The sequence below is a fragment of the Neolamprologus brichardi genome, chromosome 13, assembly GCF_056152115.1.
Source record: "Neolamprologus brichardi isolate AB-2024 chromosome 13, ASM5615211v1, whole genome shotgun sequence".
Classification (NCBI taxonomy): domain Eukaryota; kingdom Metazoa; phylum Chordata; class Actinopteri; order Cichliformes; family Cichlidae; genus Neolamprologus; species Neolamprologus brichardi.
In genome coordinates, this window is record NC_142116.1 from 7,756,107 (window position 1) to 7,775,403 (window position 19,297).

At 40.1% G+C, this 19,297-nt stretch overlaps 2 protein-coding genes across 7 annotated transcripts in view; both read right to left on the reverse strand.

Moving 5' to 3' along the window:
• LOC102789945 (mitogen-activated protein kinase kinase kinase kinase 3-like) overlaps positions 1-11,665 on the reverse strand; it is a 45,595-nt gene extending 33,930 nt beyond the window's left edge. For all 6 annotated transcript variants that reach the window (XM_006783561.3, XM_087850060.1, XM_006783562.3 and 3 more), the window contains exons 1-2: positions 11,437-11,665; positions 88-145 (exon numbers count right to left, since the gene is read on the reverse strand). In XM_006783561.3, the coding sequence (XP_006783624.1) occupies positions 88-145; positions 11,437-11,535 (157 nt within the window). In that variant the 5' untranslated portion in view covers positions 11,536-11,665. The remainder of the gene's footprint in view (positions 1-87; positions 146-11,436) is intronic.
• Positions 11,666-12,034: 369 nt separating this feature from the next.
• On the reverse strand, positions 12,035-18,940 carry thumpd2 (THUMP domain containing 2). Its single transcript, XM_087850062.1, has 11 exons — positions 18,740-18,940; positions 17,476-17,614; positions 16,757-17,347; positions 16,513-16,649; positions 16,032-16,109; positions 15,817-15,869; positions 15,468-15,555; positions 14,379-14,450; positions 14,165-14,279; positions 13,381-13,501; positions 12,035-13,092 (listed from the first exon to the last, which is right to left on the reverse strand). Exons 1-11 carry the CDS (start codon positions 18,848-18,850, stop codon positions 12,735-12,737), a joined length of 1,863 nt encoding a protein of 620 aa, XP_087706188.1. The 5' UTR covers positions 18,851-18,940; the 3' UTR covers positions 12,035-12,734.
• Positions 18,941-19,297: the final 357 nt, after the last annotated feature.

Below are 19,297 nucleotides of genomic sequence, written 5' to 3' on the forward strand. Positions count from 1 at the left end.
AAGAGGAATTCAAAAACATGAGGAGTAGGATACAGCGAGACAAAAAAAGGGAGATAAAGTAAGAGAGACAAAGATGAGGTAACTCACCGGGTTCCAGTTTGATGACTTTGATAGCAGCCAGCTCTCCTGTGTTTACATTACGAGCCTAAAGTATGACAAGAAGGAAAGTGAGTCATTGTAGGCTTGAACATGAACAGCAGTCATTAAGCAAAGTTGTTTAAGCAACATCAAGGTACAACGTGACAGAACTGGAGAGCAGAAAGAAAGAAACCCTAACTGTTTTCACTGCACTTCAGAGCACAAGAAAGACAAAACTGTAATTTTCATTAGATGAGTTTCAATCAGCTGAGAGGAAGCTGATAGAAACACCGAATCCACAAAAATGCCACCATCAAATACTGATGGTAAATATAATTGGTGCCTTTTTGTCATGAGTGCTTGTGTCGTACTTTTTCGAAATCAGTTGTTTGTAGCCAGTATAGCAAATAAAAAATGTTCTGACATAACTCATTCGCAACCCTTTAAACCACAAACAGGATGGGGGAGGAATGTGTGGACTTGTTTTTCCTAAATTCCTGAAAAGCTGGCATAAGTCAGAAAAGAGGGGAACGACAGTACAGATTTTCTATAAATAGCGGACTGTTGTTTACATTTAGCAGGAGTGCTGATGGGGTCAGAGAGGAATTACATATGAAATATACATGAGGAAAAAGATTCTTTTTCTTTGGGGTGAGGCATGAATTGCGTGCTTCACTCAGGGCAAGAAAATGCCCAGTGGCCTGTGTGTGACATAGAAGCAGCACTGTATGTGTGAGAGAATGGGGAAAAGAGTCCAGCACATTCCACATGGGAAAGAAAAATGAGCTTCAATACTATGAACAACCTAGGAGTATGGTGACATTGATCTAATACATCGGCTTTTGGAATATTATTGAGTCTCAATGCTTGGTGGGGGGACATCAACATCTCCGTTCATTCTGATTCTTGACACAAGTTCATATTAATTTAACATTAGGGCGAGATGCATTTACATTCCTTAGCACACAAAATAATGACACAAGCAAAAACATGTCTGAGAGCGAGAGCAGGGTGACAGCCTCCCAGAATGATTTAGTACCTTTAAGAAAAAAAAAAGGAAAAGGGAGCTACTTAAGTAGTATGTAAGTCGTTTGGCTTCAAACAGACCTTCAACATAAAACAGTGCTGTGCAAAATATGCAAGAAAAGAAAAAAAAGAAAAGCTTAAGGGTGGAAACATCGAACTTGTTTCAGTGCTTGAGCAAAAACACAGTGTAGAGTACATCCAAGCTATGGATGCGAGGATGTGATATGAGCAGCTGTTGATGTGAGGCCCAAACGTACGCTCGCTATACGAGTTCATATGATGCCAATCCAAACCCCGGAAACAGCTGGTTAAAAGCTCAACCCAGGATGCAAAATCTCAAATAGCAAATATTTTTTAATTTAAATGGATTATGAGACAATATTATGCAAGATCCTGAAGAGCTACGACGTTAACTTACTTTATTCATTGTTAAACTAAAATTTATAAGCAGTTTTGGTGTGCTTTTACTTACATTTCCAGATTTGTGTTCACATTTGACTTATGCTGTAGTACTGATATTGCACTATAATGGTGCTGCTAGCACTCTGTAACCACAGATTTGCACTTTGAATTGGGCAGTCTGTCATCACTGACAGCAGCTCGTTGGAAAAATGATGAAAAATGTCCTTCACTTGTTTGCACTAATAAATGATGCTCCCTGCACGCTGCAATCACAGATAAAACATTATTAAGTATGTTTTTCTCTTTATTGTCCTAAATGGTCACTTTGCAGGGAAGCTAGCCTATATAGGAGAGTAAAATAAGTGTCCATTTTAACATAAAAAGAATATAAAATTAAAAACTCTTTAAAAATAAAAATAAAATAAGTATCAAAATGAGAATAATTTAAAATGCAATGTTCTTTTTACTGGCTGTGATATCACAGCAGGTATTGTTTTAACGTGGCAGTCCATCTGTCTGTGGCAAAACAAGATCTTGAGGACACCTACGGTAACAAGAACTACCACAAAGGAAGAGTACAGCCAGACAGAAACATAAGGGAGGGACTCGCCACTTAAAAAAAAGATTCTGAAAAGTTGTACGACACATGACCCGACCATACTAGCAAAAGCCAACACACACGATGATTTAAACAACCAAACTATGAAGTTGCAGTTGTGTTGTTGCACTGACACAAGCACATGCGTAGCAGATTAAATTATTGCTGCCACAACCGCTCGGATGCTTTACTAGGAAGAACGCCAAAAGGTCAAGACTTGCTAGGCAGGAATCTGGATCATCAAGACTCAGTCACAAAACTTTACAGGTGTGTAGCTGCACTATAATGAAACCACAAGGGTGTGTCCCCAGAATTCATTGGCACTGCACTTGGTATAATTCCATCACCACCAGGATACTGTGTGTCAGATGCTGTGAACCATAAGGTGTTGACAGAACTGAGCAGTGAAAACAAAACAAAGTGGCACAAACAATGACTCAAACGTTACCAAGATCCCTTCAGTAGTGTGCACTGTGGTCACACAATAGTGATGGCAAAATAAATTTCAAGGATAACCACAGGAAAAAACAATGTTAATGCCAAAACACAGACACGTGAATTTTATTTTTATCCAACTATAGGATTTAAAAAAAATAATTCAAGTGAAGGAGGGGAACCAAGACCGATCCACATCAAAACAAAGTGGGGGGAGGGTGGGAGAGACAAAGAGAAGCAAAGAGAGGAGGAGATGGATGCAGAGTGGAGAGCAGAGACAGAGCGTCTTCAGACAGACCAGAGATGACTCATGGTCGCTCGGTGCCTCTGTTGGTGGCAAAAACACGGCCAGACTCAATTTTAGAGGCTTGCTGCTGGGACTGACTGATAGGTATTCCATCTTTCTGCAGCCAAGGGCCTGAAGGTTTGATCATTTGTTTAAAAACCAAAGTTTAGGCAGGAAAATTAGTAAAAAACCTCTTTCTTCCTGAAATATTACAGTGGCCACAACACAGAAGCACACTGTGGTTCTAAATTTTACAAAGTAAAAGAAATCAGTGTTGGAATAAAACCTCTAACAAATTCTCATAAAAGCATACACATAGTTTTGGTGGCAGACTGTGGCTCAAGCGGTTTCCCCCTCCTTTCATGATTCAGGGTATCAGCTGCTCAGTTCGGGGCCTCTTTTCATAATGAATAGTTGTATTTATTCAGTGAGTGGGGTAAGTCAAGAGTGGAAGCAGGCCAGTTCATCACCCGGACATTTTTTTTTTGCTATGGGCATTGCTGTTGTAATACAAAAAGAATGTGGTGTGGCACTGTCTTGCTGAAATAGGCAAGACATTCCCTTGTAATTATGTAACCTGAAATGCAAGAAATGTTGCTCCAATATCTGTATACAGATACAGTGTTGCAGTTGTGCTAAACAGATGTGCCACACTAACACACACACACAATGATTTTAGAACTTCACTCAATCTATCCTAAATGATCTTCAGCCCAGACAGGCATCTCCAGATCTTGGTTACATGTCTACATGTCTCTTTCCTGTAAACTGCACTGTATGGTACAATTTAACCTTGCATAACCTTCCACATTAGCACTTCAGATCCCCTCCTGTCTCCGTAAACTTGTTGCAGTTATGATCTTATACTCAGTTACCATCTCATCTTCACTTTGTCTAATTTCTTCGAACTTTGATGGTGAAAAACCGGCCATTAAAAACTAACACACTTCCATGTAAGAGTGATCCAGTATAATCTGCTCCTTCTGCTAAAAACCACTGAGCAGCTCCACTGCAAAAGCGTTGGAGTTCATGCCTGGCCCGGGGCAACAATTACAATAGTAGTTAGCCATTTACTTCCTTTGACAAGATTTCTCCAAGCGATTTCAGCTGTCCTTCCAATTACCACCACGCTTCACTGAACTTTAAGATAACCAGTGCATTAAGTAATGTCAAGTTCATGACTTAAGAGTTTCTGCTTTTAGTTTGCTCATTAACATTAATTACTCAACTTACATCTTAACTCTCCCTTAAGATTGTTACTTGTTTAAAAGACAAACATGATCTTTTCCTCTGCTGGTTAAGCGATGAAGCTTGAACCATTTTAAACATACTGGAAAAACATAAAAAGCTTACACAATTTTTAAACAATTACTCTTGGATTTAACTTTACCAACTTGCTGATTAGTCTGCAAGTTAAGTTTATAAAGATGGTGTTCCATAAGTAACATATTTTCGCTCCATAGCTTGTTTACTCAAAGTTTAGTCCAATTCACGACGTCATTGAGCCATTACAAACACATGGACAGGTGAGGTGAAAGCCAAATGCAGTTGAGTGCGCTTAATTTGTACACCTGTTTTTTAACGAAATACCCACTCACTCAAGTAGAACGCCCATAAGAGCTGAGACACGCAAAAAGAATCACCCAGAACTTCACGTCCACTTCAATCGTTCTTTCTTTTTAAGCACTCAGAGTTGTACCATGTATGCATGCTACAAATTATCAGTATAATTCACATCACTGGCATCAAGATTTAGTGTCAGCCTGTGAAGTTGCATACCACGCACCTCACACACCGCTGTAAGACCGACCCACCCAAACGTCTGCATAAATATGTACACTATGTGTATGCAGCAACAGTGTTAGTGGAGTCATAGAAAAAGTACATTTATTCATAACACAAACGACGATCGTCAAAACAGACATAAAAATTCCTTCCAGGAGTTTGGCATTTAGCCCGAGCCAGGGTTAAGAACTCAATATCATCACATCTTGAAATAGGATTTGATGCTTTTGCTATTACGGTGCCAGGAGTTACTGAACAGCTTCAGCAAAAGCGCTGTACTCTGGCACAAGTATAATCAACAAGATGATCCAAACAACACTGAGAGATCTAAGGCCTTCCTAGTGCTTAGTAAAGAGGGGCCTATAAATTTCAGTGACATATTACTGCTGAAGAGCGTAAAATTACCCCTGCTGTATTTAAAACAATTGGTGTAGGTGGCAGTCAGCACAAATAGAACCCAATCCAACCAGACATTGCCGCTAAAGATGAGGCAGAGTCCATTACATCTGAAAACTTGAGCTTGTTGCCAGGAATACAAATCTGTATTACTCCTAAAGCCATCAAAAAGGCATTTAACCAAGTGTGGTAAAATAGCGCTTTGTGTTTCTTTCTGTGTCATAGTTAAGCAAAGAGACTGGGAGCCACATATTTGGAAGTCCAATGTAATAACTAGCTTTCTTTATTTTAATTGTGGCCTTTCATTAGCTTTAATGTTGCCCTGATTTAATTAAAGCATTTAAAGTGCCAAGTATTTGAAATGACAAAAATAATACAAACCATAAAAGCTGCATCACAAAACATGCAACACAAGAGTGAAATCAAGTAAGAAACAACTTCAAAAAGTAACAGTAGCAGCTCCTTTAATTCAAAAGAGCAAAACATGCTGAGTGGAAGTTTTCCAGTTCAAATGCAGCAAATATGCTGCTTTACAAGGGAAGGCCCACAGACTTCCTCACATCACACCATAACGTCTTTTGTGCTCAACTGGAGTCACACCACTCACTGTGTGGATTGTGCAAACCAACAGCTAATCCTGGCAGACTCTTTTTATTACTCATTTAGGATTAAATAAAAATGATCGACTCCAGCCTACAGGATTGTGCATGGACCTGTATTAACCTGGTTAAGCTGAACTTTAAATAACTGGTTACACCCTCGTTCAAGATATTGTGTACCACAGTGGGCTGCTGATTTGTTTACATAGTTAAAATGCTTTGAACAGGAGACTGGCGTGTCAATTTTGACAGTCTATACAGAGCAAGGATTACAAAGTGTTGCACAAGAGCTCTGAATTCATCTGTTAAACAAAGCATTTTAATTTTGCACTCCCTAAAAGAAAGGCAATTATGTCTACACTGGAAATCTTTGATCACACACTAATCCCAGGAATACACTGTCGTCCTGTACCTCGGATGAGGCTGACAGAGCTGATCGCACCCACTGAAGATAATGGTTCTGCCTCCACCTGACAAACTACTGTGCGTTTCTGACGCACCCTAGAATTATCTCTCCATGTTGTAAAGCTAATAACACTTTCTTACTCCAATTTTGTCAACTACATATAGGAAAAGATGCTGACAGGAAGATAGAAAATCCAGTCCAATTTCAAAATAAAAGACCCCGTACCAACTAAATGATCTAACTTAAAGCTGTGCGAGGAAGTGGACAAAACTGTCAGAAACGCAGTGTTTTTTGGATTTAATGTGTTCCCTGCTTGACTGCAGGCGACAAACTTTTAACATTAGCATTTTTCAGCAGCATTGAGGCCAGGATTAACGCCTACTGACACCTCATGGATGCTTAGCTGCCATGCCACAGTACTCTTGCAACATAATGGCAGTGCTGGCTTGCCACGACAAATTGACTGGTATGTGGATGCCTTCACAGAGCCACATTTGCACCCTTAAAATTTGACATCACTCAGACCCTCGCATATATGCAGAAGCAGAAAGTATCACATCTGTATTATACCTACTGTAACAGGGAACCGAACTACAGTATCTACCACGCTGCATGACAGCACAGTCACAGTGTTATTACCAGTTCCTTGCCACTGCACTGCATTATTAATTACTCTGTAAACATGCGCGTTATCGGTACTTCGCAGCACTAGTGGCACAGAGAGAAAATCCTGCAGAGTAGATTTAAAGAATAGCAACTAAAATTTTCAACGTACTTCACGAACCGTGCATTCCTTGAGAGTATGCACTCTGAAGTCTTTATACTCCACCACAGTGAGCAAACAACTGAAGGAACAAGGACAAAAACAGGATGGTTGTGGGCCAGCAGCTTCAATTGTGACTCTACAGCCATCTGTGCTTGCGTGACTATGCAGGTGATGATACATTCATCTTATTCTGTGTGTATGTGTTGCACTGGGGCTCACCGCTCCACCGTCTTCCTCTGTTAGACTAGTGTGAAACAATAGGACATGAACACACACACATGGAGGAAGTGAAGATTCCTGCATTCCTACAACACGGAGACTCAACTGTGCCACACACACAAGTTCAGGGCAGAGGAACTATTACTGTAACATTTATAACCAATATGGATATCATTCTTTCTATTCTTTAAAAAAAGTAAGTGAATGTGCAAAGAAGGCCATGTAATACAGCTTCAACTGTGGATGACGGGACGAAAGGCTTGTATTACTTTTATGACCAGCCTGTTCTCATTCCCTGGGAGCCAAATACTGCTTTTTCGTCAAAGCCACTGGTGTGTCGCAGATACACACTCGCCTTTGGTGTCTCCATCTTCACACATCGGATGATGGCAGTAGTGAGACGGGCTCTATCACTCCCAACACATCGTGTATGGATGCCTGTAAAGCAGTGGTCCCCAACCCCCGGGCCATGGATCGGTCGTTTGGTACCAGGCCACGAGAATTGAGAATTGAGGCTCGGGTGTGAAAATTATGGTTTTTGGGGTTTTTAAATCAGCTTTTATTGTTATTTTTTTTATCGTTTTTATCGTTAACTCTGTTTCCCTGGGACATTTCCCGTGTGTTATGAATACATCTTATTTTTTTGGTACCGGTACTGGTTTTATTTTGTTGTATTTATCCGCGACACCTTAAAGGCCGGTCCGTGAAAATATTGTGGGACATAAACCAGTCCATGGCGCAAAAAAGGTTGGGGGCCGCTGCTGTAAAGGATCCCTTGATATCACATTTGAATGCTTTGGTTAAGTATCATTTTCTAGTGCACAGAATGAAGAGGCACAAGCTTTCCTGCTTAAATCAAGGGAAGTAAAAACCAGACAAAGCAAAACATATACCTCAAAAAAGGACTCGAACCACACCGCAGTCTTCTTTCTCACAACTGCGTGACTTCCTCCAGTGCCAGTTTTCCAACATCCTAATGCAGAGTTTCAATTTAAGGCCATTTTAAAACGCAAATTCTCCCCACAATACATTTAAAAAACATTCTGCTTTTCTCAGTGTCAATAACCAGACACAAATAACTATGTCGACTCTGGCATATGCAGATGTCCATGCTAGTAAACGGACTCAAAATCAGTTTTAAAAAAGGTAAACAGCTATAATACCATTGCTAACCTCTTACATGAAATCTAATATTTTGCAGATTCTTGTAGTGTTTCGTGAGAACGCAACAATTCTCAAATTCTCAAACAACATAAGCCTTCATATGAATACTCGGTCTGTGCTTTGTCTGTTGACGCAAACAGAGTGAGGGCAGGTACAGCAGTAGCACGTCTGGAACAGGTTTCTTTTTATGACTTTAGAGCAACATATTGAGCTGATACTTGCATTTATTGAAGCAGTATAAATGATAAAGTGGAACTTAAAAAGAAGAGTGTCGTCGCTCCACCGCTCGGCCAGAATTAAGTGGCAAATCAATAAAAATGGTAGTGAGAGAAAGCTTGGTTTATCAATGTCATTTTTTTTCTTTGTTGGCTTATCTTTGACTCACCCACAAGACTGGCAAACATAAGTGTGCTGCGTGCAGTTTACTGCTATCATGTTCCGGTAATTCTTAACATGAAAGTTGACACTGAATATACCTTTTGTTTTCAAAAGGCAGTGTAATCCACGAAGGTGAGAAGGAGCTTAATATGTGAATCAGACAAAACTGTCACCTCTTATACAAGAGGAGTAGGAAGGCTGTTTTCCAGTATCGATACATGGAGGATTTGCGTTCAGGAATACCAATCCTGTGTCTAGTTTCTGTTATTTATTCCTGGGGAAATAATGTGGTGTTAAATGCGGATAAACTGACCACCATTAAATACTCACTTGTTCCAACTTACTACACAGCCCCAGGGTTGTGCCACAACCCTTATGTCTACCTTACGTCACCTTACTTTGAAGGTAAACATTTTAATCATATGACACGGAGACTTGTAGTTCTACTGACTGTTCACCATTTTAAGGTATTTTCCTCCATCCTTACCTGGGTTTTTGGAGAAACACCTGAACCCATGCAGTGTTGGTGGTGTCACAAAATACGGGTTCCCCTCTTTGTAAAATTTGAGCTACAAATTCACCCTGAAAACTCTCTTTTGTGAGGCTCAGATTTGTGATCTTTTACACAGAAGGCCTGTCTCAACATCAGCCAATGCTCCTCCTACATTTTCTAACAGATACACAAAGAGTGGCAGGTCCACAAACAGAGGAGAAAACAAGCTAGCAGAGTTCATGCTTTATTTCCTGCTCAAACATTCCTGTCCAAGCCACACTTTTTCACACAGTGGTAGAACCAAATATAGGCATCGGTGAGGTTTACCATGTGCCTTGGTGCTTAGAAGCACATCCAGAGGTTTCAGGTCTTTCAGTAAATTCCTGCTGGAACAATGAAATAGACATTTAGCTACATAATGATCATAGTTCCTACAGTATAGCATCCTTATCAACATATTAATCTGCTTCCAGTGAGAAATTACAACTTAACTCATAATTCTGCCATATTTAAGTTGTGTAGTTGTGTGATTTTTGTCCTTTATAACTGTTTTTCAAGTTACTTTGGTGCACATTAATCAGCTATGTGCCGCTTGTTCCAGGCCTGGAAGGAGAATCAGGTCTGAGATGCCAACCTACCTATCTACAACAAGGCAAGATACTGAACTTAAATTAGAAACAAACAAGATTAGGAGCAGCGGAGGGTGGGTGGGTATGAGGGGCACTTGTGAAAACGCACACAAAATAAATAAGGATATAATATGCATATGATGGACTATTTAGGATTGCAATTAACAGACTGTGCGTGTTCAAAAAGACTGGAAATATTTAACATCGCTAGTCTTTAGGATTCCTGTAATTACCACAAAGACCCTGGAGGTTAACCAAACATCATCAAGTCCTATTACCGTGTTTAATGAATCTCCAGTCTACAAAAAGCCTCCCTCACACAGCAGTTAAATTCCACAACAGAGTGGCTATTACACAAACAAATACATAACTGAGGGTATAGATGGTTAACTTTTGTAACCTTACTGATTTGCTACAGAGGGCAGATCAAACGGGTGAGACTGAGAGGTTTACTTTTTTATGTCCATGGTTCTTAGTTTTAGAGTTACAGTATCCTGGCCTACATATTCTCATTGGTTTTCATGTACTGCAGCATTATTTGGGGATACTTTGTCATATTTTGTATAATTTCCCATGATACATGACCAGCTTGTTGTGTTTCTGTTGTGGTACGTGGCTATGACTGCTGTTGTTTTGAGTTACATATAACGAACAATGACACAGTCGTTGAGACTATGATGGAGTTGCACAGCATTCAGGAACTTCCTTACAGTTTGGATTACAGGCTTTGGGTTAACAGCACTGGGCCTCGGTAAAGTGTGGAGCCCAGTGACTAAGAGGCCAACTGTATTACACAGCCTACATAAAAATGAGCACCACAGTTCTTTAAAAATGACCCGACGAGTGCCTACTGACGTTAAAGTGTGAAAAACAACAATATGAAGTGGTTATTTCACGGTTGTTGTTGTTGTAGCTTGGTCAGATCTGAGCGCTTTAGCCAAAGGAAAGGCAGCTGTCAGTCTCTGTCCGGGATACGCGGACAGGTTTAACATGTTTTGCGAAGCCTCTACGATACTACAAACAGCCAGTAAACTAACAGGTAGTCTCTTTTTTTAGAGTTTGTTCATGTAAGGGTAACAAATCACCGCATGTTCACTACTTGCGACAGTTTTCTCACGTAGCATCAAGACGTCCCAGCTAGCTTCTTGATGCTATCAAGTTAGTAGAGTCCGTTGTCGGACAGCTAAGCTACTGCAGGTCTATTACCGGACAAGCATCAACCACTCCTACTTCTTCTTTAACATTAACTGCTGTTTTTCACAACATGATTTAGACCACAGCCACAGTCCAGCGAGTGCAAACAAGCACGTCGACGTAGCGCAATTTGTGCAACAACTCACTTACACGGAGGTAAATATGATCGGTGCTCAACAAACCAAGAATTAACGTTTGGTTTACATTAAACGTTAACTAAGTCTTAACCCAGGCATGTTAGCAGCCACAAAACATTAACATAATGGTAACCCGGATCTCTAAACAAGCATGGATAAAAAGGCCAAGACAATAACAACCATAAACACAAGCGAAGTCAAAACAGTTGCTGTGTGTCCGACAATGGAATTATAACATCAGTAGCACAGTAATTACTGTACGAACAAGCATCAAAACAAAAACCTTCTGGTAACAGCATATTAGAAACAGCCCACTTATGGCTATAGAAGCGATTTGTTACTGTTATAACACCACTGTAGGACCGCAAGACTGTAAATACGCTGGTGGTGTTTAACTACTCTGTGTCCGAAAATGGAACTATGTGATTGCGCATTGCAGTTTTACCTTGTACACATCTCCGTATGTGCCGCTTCCTATCCTCTGGATCAGCTCGAAATCCTCCTGTGGATTCCGCCGGGACAGGTCGACACTGGAGTTCATCATTTCCACTGCCGATTACGGCGCCGATCGCGCACGGTTTACGAACCCCAACAATGTAAGAAAACAGATATTTAAAGAAAAACATACGGCGTCAGAAAATCCCAGCCTGAATCCAATGTAGCTCCAACATGGCTTCCACTGCGCATTGGGCATGCGCAATGGACATCATGGCGTACCCTCTCCATGGTGTCTGATGGGGGAGACGTGTGTTGTTAAATTTTAATGCATTTGGAAACGGCTTTCGTAGCTGAATATGGTAATTAAAATGCAATTAAATTATTACTACTTCACTAGTTGCTTGTATGGATAGATATTAAGAAACAGCAGAAAAAATACAAATTATAATCCAAACCTACACTGATTTCACTATATAATGAAAATAAAGTCAGATTTTGGGATTTACACAGGAAGCTGTAGGGGAAAGGAAATGAATGAAAAACACTAAGCTCTATGGCTGCATTATTTGGCTCCCTTAATGTAAAACTGGGCTAAGCAGGGCTAAACAGTGGCAGATGGCAACTTTATGATTCAGTGAGGGGGTCTGTGATGCAGGAAAAAAAAACAATCCCATCTTTTCCAGTTACCGTTTTAGAGATATTTCATATTTTTCAGTAGTGAATAGTAGCAAATAATAAAACAGTTAAACACACAATTGATTTAAAAAGTAAACTATTTTCTGCCATAAAACTCTTTAAAAAAAACATACAGTCACCATGGAATGGTCCCCCATTAGCAAAACAAAAAGCAGGGGACTATGCCAGTGTTATTAACCTGAAAAGTGTTGAAAAGAAATTCACAATTTATCAGTTTGATTAAAAAGTAATGCAAAAAAAGGCAGTGTCTGGCAATTTTATGAACATGTTGAGATACTGAGCAACATTTGTGAGTTGCTTTTTAAAGATAACCATAATCAATGAATAAGTGAGCTTGGGAATGAGTGCCACGGGCAGGATTTTAGAAATTAGAGGTCAAGCACTGCTGGAGGATTGGAAAATCAATATTTCTTTACTTTAAGCTTTCAAAAATAATTTCTTAGCTGCTTCCAAAAACACATTTTAAATACCTGGAAATCTCATTTACAATTAAAAAACTGTAACCAAACCAAAACATGTTACAGAGCGGTTAAAACACAGTGGTATTTAAACATGGCCACTTTTTTTTTTTTTTACATGTTAGCAACAAAGAAAATCAAACCGAGTGCCTTACAACATAACGTCCCTGAAAACACAGTCTGTTTTGACATATTTATGAATAAGTCCATCTATTGCTCCTAAGCTGACTCTGAAAGTTGCTTGATGCTTCAATGAGGACACAGTGAAAGGCAGACTGTGTTGAAGCTTGGTTTCTTGGCTTGGTGAGGATTTGACCCCAGAGTGGATTTGGAAAGTCTGCTTCTTAGAAGGAGATCTGGAAGAAGATGGGCAGTTTTGCATCCCAGTCTGAGGCTTTGTTTCAGGGTTAGATGTTGGTCCAGTATCATATTGTATTAGAAGTTTTTTGAGTAGACAGGACAACTGAGGACTCAGGAGGAGCACCAGGATACCACCAGGACGGAGAACTCTAGACACAAACATTTGTTATAATAGTTGCATCTCTATCTTTCAATGCTTATTCCAATAATGGCTATGACATTTTTATCTATGCATTAATTTAGTTTTTCCTATTAAAAAAACCAAACTAACTAAAAAACAGAACAATAAGACAGCTTAGGATGTGCACTGATGTGCAAAGTGACTCCCAAGCTAAAAATCCACAGTGCACACATTCACAGAGAAAACAAGTAATGTTTTCTGTTTCGCCAAATAATTCTAAAAGAAACAATTGAGACCGACAAACATAGGAACAAACCTCTCCATCTCTGCCAGGATGAGTGGCAAGTTGGCAGCCATGTCTATTCTGGAGCCAAACTTCCTGCCAAATGGCAGGTCACAGATCACAGCGTCTACAGTGGCACTGGGCACAGGCAGTACTGCACACACAGAGGAGGACAAACAAGCCTAGAGGTAATTTAATATACGACAACAGGCTTCACACTAACCTCCCACTCACTGAGTCCTATCCAAAAAATACAGCCATGCATCCACAGTGAAAATTCATGAGCTAAGATTCAATATTTAACTTCTCGAAGACATGAATTTGTAATATAGTTAAAAAATTAATTTATAGTAATTCAATTTATAATTTAATCCTTTTTAAAAATGTGAAAATGTGAGCTACTTTATGGTGGTCGGTCTTATCGAGATATACTTCCTCTATTAAAAAAGAAATGTACTCTAAGATACCATAAAGACTAACCTCATATAAGTAACGCCAGTCAGGTTTGATAAGACTGAATATGTCATATGTGACATTCAAAGAAATGTGAACATAATAATTTTTTCACGTTTATCTATATTTTCACATGTCTGGCTAATTTTCCACATGACTAGATTCATTCATGCACACGGGCATCTGTCGTCCGCCTTAAAATCCACTTGTATTGCACTGGATTTACAACTGGTGCGATTTAAAAAGTTAACGTCTGTCCCTCTTTTTAAATGAGAACATTAGTTTAATACAATTAAGTAAGACATGTATTAATAATGTAATATTTAGCTTACTTTACTGGTCTTTTTTTGTGCAAGTGACCTACCCAGAGACGACGCTTTCAGCAGGTTTATTCTGTTTTCCAACTCAGCAAATGCTATGTTCTCACTGGCCTTCTGCAGCTGTGCTTCATCAATATCCACACCCAGGAAACAGGCATCCTGAAAATCCCAGAAACAGGGATTTTGAAACCTCATAAACAAACTTTTCTAAACATTTCTATACTTTAAAGATCAACAGTACGTGATTTCTTTTCTGACCTTATGCTCCTGTGCAGCTTCTATTAAGATGGTCCCCACCCCACACATTGGGTCAACCACACGGAAGCCTGGCTAGAAAACAGAACACAGCACACAGCGCATACAGCTGGTTAACCACAAAAAGTATGACTGTGACTGGTTCACCACACTGAATGCCAAGTGACAGACAACTAACATCATACTAAAACCTTTTGCATAGAGGGCTCTTTAAGAGGATCAGATGGGGGGTAGGCTAGCCAAAGTACTTTCACTTTGTAAAAACACATGCTACAGTAAAAGTTGTTACTTTAGCACATGTAATTAAGTAAATATCAGAAATCTTCCCAGCTCCAAATGGGCAAAACAAACTAAACCATCCATCCATTTTCTACTGCTTCTCTGGAGCTGTGTCACGGGGGCAGCAGATTAAGCAGAGAAGTCTTGACCTCTTTCTCCCCAGCCAGCTCATTTGGGGGAATGCTGAGGCATTCCCAGGCCAGCTAAGAGATGTAATCTCTCCAGTAAGTCCTAGGTCTACCCCGGGGCCTCCTCCTGGTAGAACATGCCTGGAATACCTTGCCCAGGAGGCATCCTAGTCAAATTCCAAGCAGCTGTACCTCCCAAATAGTGGAAGTCAGCCACACTCATTTCCACCACTTGTATCTGCATTCTCATTCGTTCAGTGGCTACCCAGAGCTCATGGCCATAGGTGAGGTGTAGATCAACAGGGTAAACTAAAAGCTTCATTTTTGCGCTCGGTGTTTACAATACACAATAGACAGATACAGAACCTACATTACGGCAGATGTAGCTCTACTCCATCTGTCAATCTCCTGCGCCCCTATGTAAACTCCTCTACCGGGGCCAGAAACCCGTCCCTGAGCCGGAGTGGGAACGCCACCCATTTACGGTAAAAACCACAAACTAAACTAGAGGCAAATCATTTTGCTACACAAACATAAATGGAAGAGCTCTGCTTGCATGATGTGATGATGCCTTCTTATTTGTGCACATAATAATATAACTCCGTCATGGTTTTAGAATTCATCAGCATACAAACCATAACCTGCAACAGGCACAGAACAGCTGTGTGTACAGTAGTATATACACCTGTATATGAGCCAGTGAGGCCATGGCCCAGGCTGTTGTAGACCTTAGTCCTGTGGTTTTTATATAGCTCCGGTTAGCAAGAGGCAACCTGAAGGAAAGAAGACTCAACTTATTACTTCTTATCAAATTAATTACAGATATAATATAAAAGAGACTGGTCCATCTTAAGTCATTTGATTAAACATTTGTGGGTCTTAATGGCAAAGAGCAGTAAGCTAAACTTGTAACAGACAGAGCATATTATAAGCAGTGACAATAAAAGAACTGCAAAATGTATAAGAGGTCTGTTGCTGTACTGAGACTTAGATGTATATTACTGTGTTAAATGTAAAACATCATTGTCAATAACCTGGTCAGTGGGATCCCGAGCAGGCAGTAGTCATCACTCAAATGGACATTTATCTACAGAAAAACAACAACAACAATAGATAATATTACAGCTGAAGTGCCAGAAAAGACAAACAAAACTATTTATATTGCAAACATTTCTATTGTAAGACAAAACTTAACTGAACTTATAATCAGTGCAATCCCACAGATTGTTTATCGAAAATAACTGATTACCTCCAACTGTGGATTCTTCAGGTCAGCCTTCCAGCCCAGCAGTCTGCTCAGACCTGCTCCAATCACTCTGCTCACCTCCTGTTTCACACGAAAGTAGAACATTTTTTTGAACATATCCACTGAATATAAATGTCTGTTTCTACGTGGATCCCAGGGATTGCATTTAGTAATATAGAGAGATTAAAAGTATATGTCCTTTTAAACAATTATTGCCGCAACACCCTTTGTCTGGGTAAGTTAAACTGATAAACTATTAGGAGAAATGACAACTCGTATCTCTGAACATTTGTATTAAGATAACTTATTCGTACATAAGTTGTGGTGAGTGTTGTGGCAGCATTAACCTGTCATGTTTTTCTACTTTTTTCTACCTACTTTAAACCCAGGTGCAGTTAATGCTAACCACCATGCTGCCCCTGCACTTCTTTTCTGTTAAACACCTGTAAAAAGAAACAGAGACACAGACTTTAACATTTCCTACCTGTGCGCCCAAGCATCGTGACAGAGATCCAGAACATTTGCAGCTGATCCTAAAGGAGACCGGGATACAGGAAAGCAGCTCTGGTTTATCCTCACAGGTTGTCAGCAGTGTCTTATTTTTTTCTCCAGTGGTCTTCACTTCATATGGAGATAAACACGAGGAGACATAATTATATAAAGACTTTAACCTCAGAAGTCACTGATGTATAAGCCGTCATAAAAATAAAATGTTGCCATTGCATTACCCTTTTCCTGACTTTCTTCAGTGAAATCCTTTGCTATGTCATCCATCTTCCTGCTGCTACTTGCTCCACGGTGCTCCAGCCTGGATGCTTGGTGGTCACAAACTGGTCCTCCCCCATTGCCGTATGCTCCATGTGTACAGTCGATAAACTCCTCTAACATCCCCTCTGCTTCTTCCTCTCTTGTCCTTTTTTCCTCACATGCCTTCCCCTTTTCTACAGTCTTCTCAATGTCTGTGTCCCAAGCTGCCACTTTTCTCGCCTTCTCCTCCTCCTCATCCCTCTTTCTCTTCTGTGCCATTGTGGATACTCCATTTTGTCCACCACTTCTCTGTTTGTCAATCTCCTCCTTCCTCTCCCCTCCTGTACTTGTTCTAAACTCTACAAGGCTCTTCTCCCCCTCTCTGCTCTGTTCGTCACTCCCTCTCATCTCATCCTCCCTCTTCCTTGTCACTCCCAGGGCAGGGCTTGATGTTTTGACGGTGTTTTTGCTGCCTGTCAGCTCCCCCTGCAGTCGACTCCATGTCATTACAGCACTGGTCCACTGATTCTTGTCACCCAACAGTCTGGACTGTAGCACAGAGGCTGCCTTTGCTATAAATATTACAAAAGACGCGATACAGAAGTCAGTTCAGAAGTGGTATGTAAACACTGAACGGTATTGCTTATGTTTTCGTATTAATTGTATGTATAGGTTCTTGGAGTTAGTTTGAGGCTACTACCTGTGCTGGTGTGGGCAGACAGACTCACCGGCGAGTCTTGTTTCAACAGAAGAAAGAGTCTCTCGGCACCCTTCAGGTTACTAACTCTGTTGATCTTTGCAGAAGAGCTGAATAACACTTTACCTGGAATTTGACACACCTAAATGCAAAAATCCACATTCAGATTTAAGAGCTCTTCTACATCTTTCATCAAAATGTTCATGTTCATGTCTTATAGTAGATTAACCCTCAGAGAAAGGCCACTTTGGCTTGGTCGTAGTGATCGAACACTGATAACCACTCATGTCGATGGCCAACAGTTTCTCTACACACTGAGACAACAGCTGGCTCAGATTATGTTAACAGTTGTGATCAGAAGTTTGCATACACTCATCATGGGCAGCAATTTGGGACTGTTGATGATTTCTTTGAACTGTTCTTTTTCCATAGTGGAATGATTGTACAGCATACATCTTTAACGACTTAAAAAAAAAAAAAATTGGTGCACAGAATTAAATTTATTTTGTATTTTCTCTAACCCAAGCAGGTTCAAAAACGTACATACAGGCTCAAATAAATATATATTAGCCCTTCTAATATTTGATTAAATGTCCCTTAGCACTTTTGCTAGCCAACAAGCTTCTGGCATAATTCTAATTAGATATCTGCCCAGTTTTCTTGTCAGAATTAGTAGAGGTTATTTAAACTGGTTGGTTTCCTGGCATAGACCTGACTTTTAAAAAGACCCCACAAATTTCCATTAGGGTTGAGGTTAGGGCTTTGGGATGGCCATTCTAGAGGCTTAATTCTATCATTCTTTATCCAAAACCAGCTTTGATGTGTGTTTGGGATCACTGTCTGGATGGAACAGCCAACCTTCAACCATCTGTCTGTCGCCAACACTTATTGAAGGAGTGTATGTACATATTTGAGGCTGTACGCATGCTTTAACCCTGTGCGGATTACATCACGTGACAGCGACAATCACAAAATTACGTAAAGCCTGACTAAAACGTTTAAACAATAAAACTTTGCTGTAAATTTGAATATTTTCTATAACATAAATAAAAAAAAAAGATTTCGTAATATCAACATTAGAAATTATTTAGGACTTTTTTTTCCCTTTTCTTTCCACACAAAGAGCCTCCGTATCTTTGTCTCTTAAAGGCTTTTAAATCATGAAGACCCCGAGGTTTTTGGGGTTTTTTTGTTGTTGTTTTTTTTTTTTTTGGGGGGGGGGGGGGGGGGGGTTAGCTGTCAGTTGTTGCATGTAGCTAACACTCACGTCTTCAGCCGCTAGCTTCGTCTTCACCTCGTTGATTAAAAAAGCCTCCATACCGCTACCAGCCGTGCAGTAGTAACGAACCACATTCCCACCACTTCCCGGTTCATCCATGTTATAAAATGTGTCAAATCTCAACAAGCGACGCTCTCTACTAGCAACAGTCTGCCGAGTCTTGTTTGACTATGAAAGCCGCCCTATTGGCTTGTTTGTTTACACCGGAAACGGAACTATGTCATTAATTGTTGCCAGTCGTTTTCCCACCAGCAGGGGTCTCCGTTGCACAAGGAAAAAGTTATAGGTGTGTATTACATTTTTAAAATTAGAATACAAATTTAACGCCACAAACTTGAGTTGTCATATATCTGTGAGTTTATCTGCACATGTGGTCTGTGTATGTACACACATGAAGAATTTGACCTTTGTTCCTTACATTTATTGCATTGTTTCTATGATGGCGGATATGCTACTCAGTGTCTTTTCCTCCCTGGTTTTAAATCAGATGTCACTCTCAACATAAATACCAGCTACAGCAGCCCAGCTGTTTTAGCTGAGGAAACA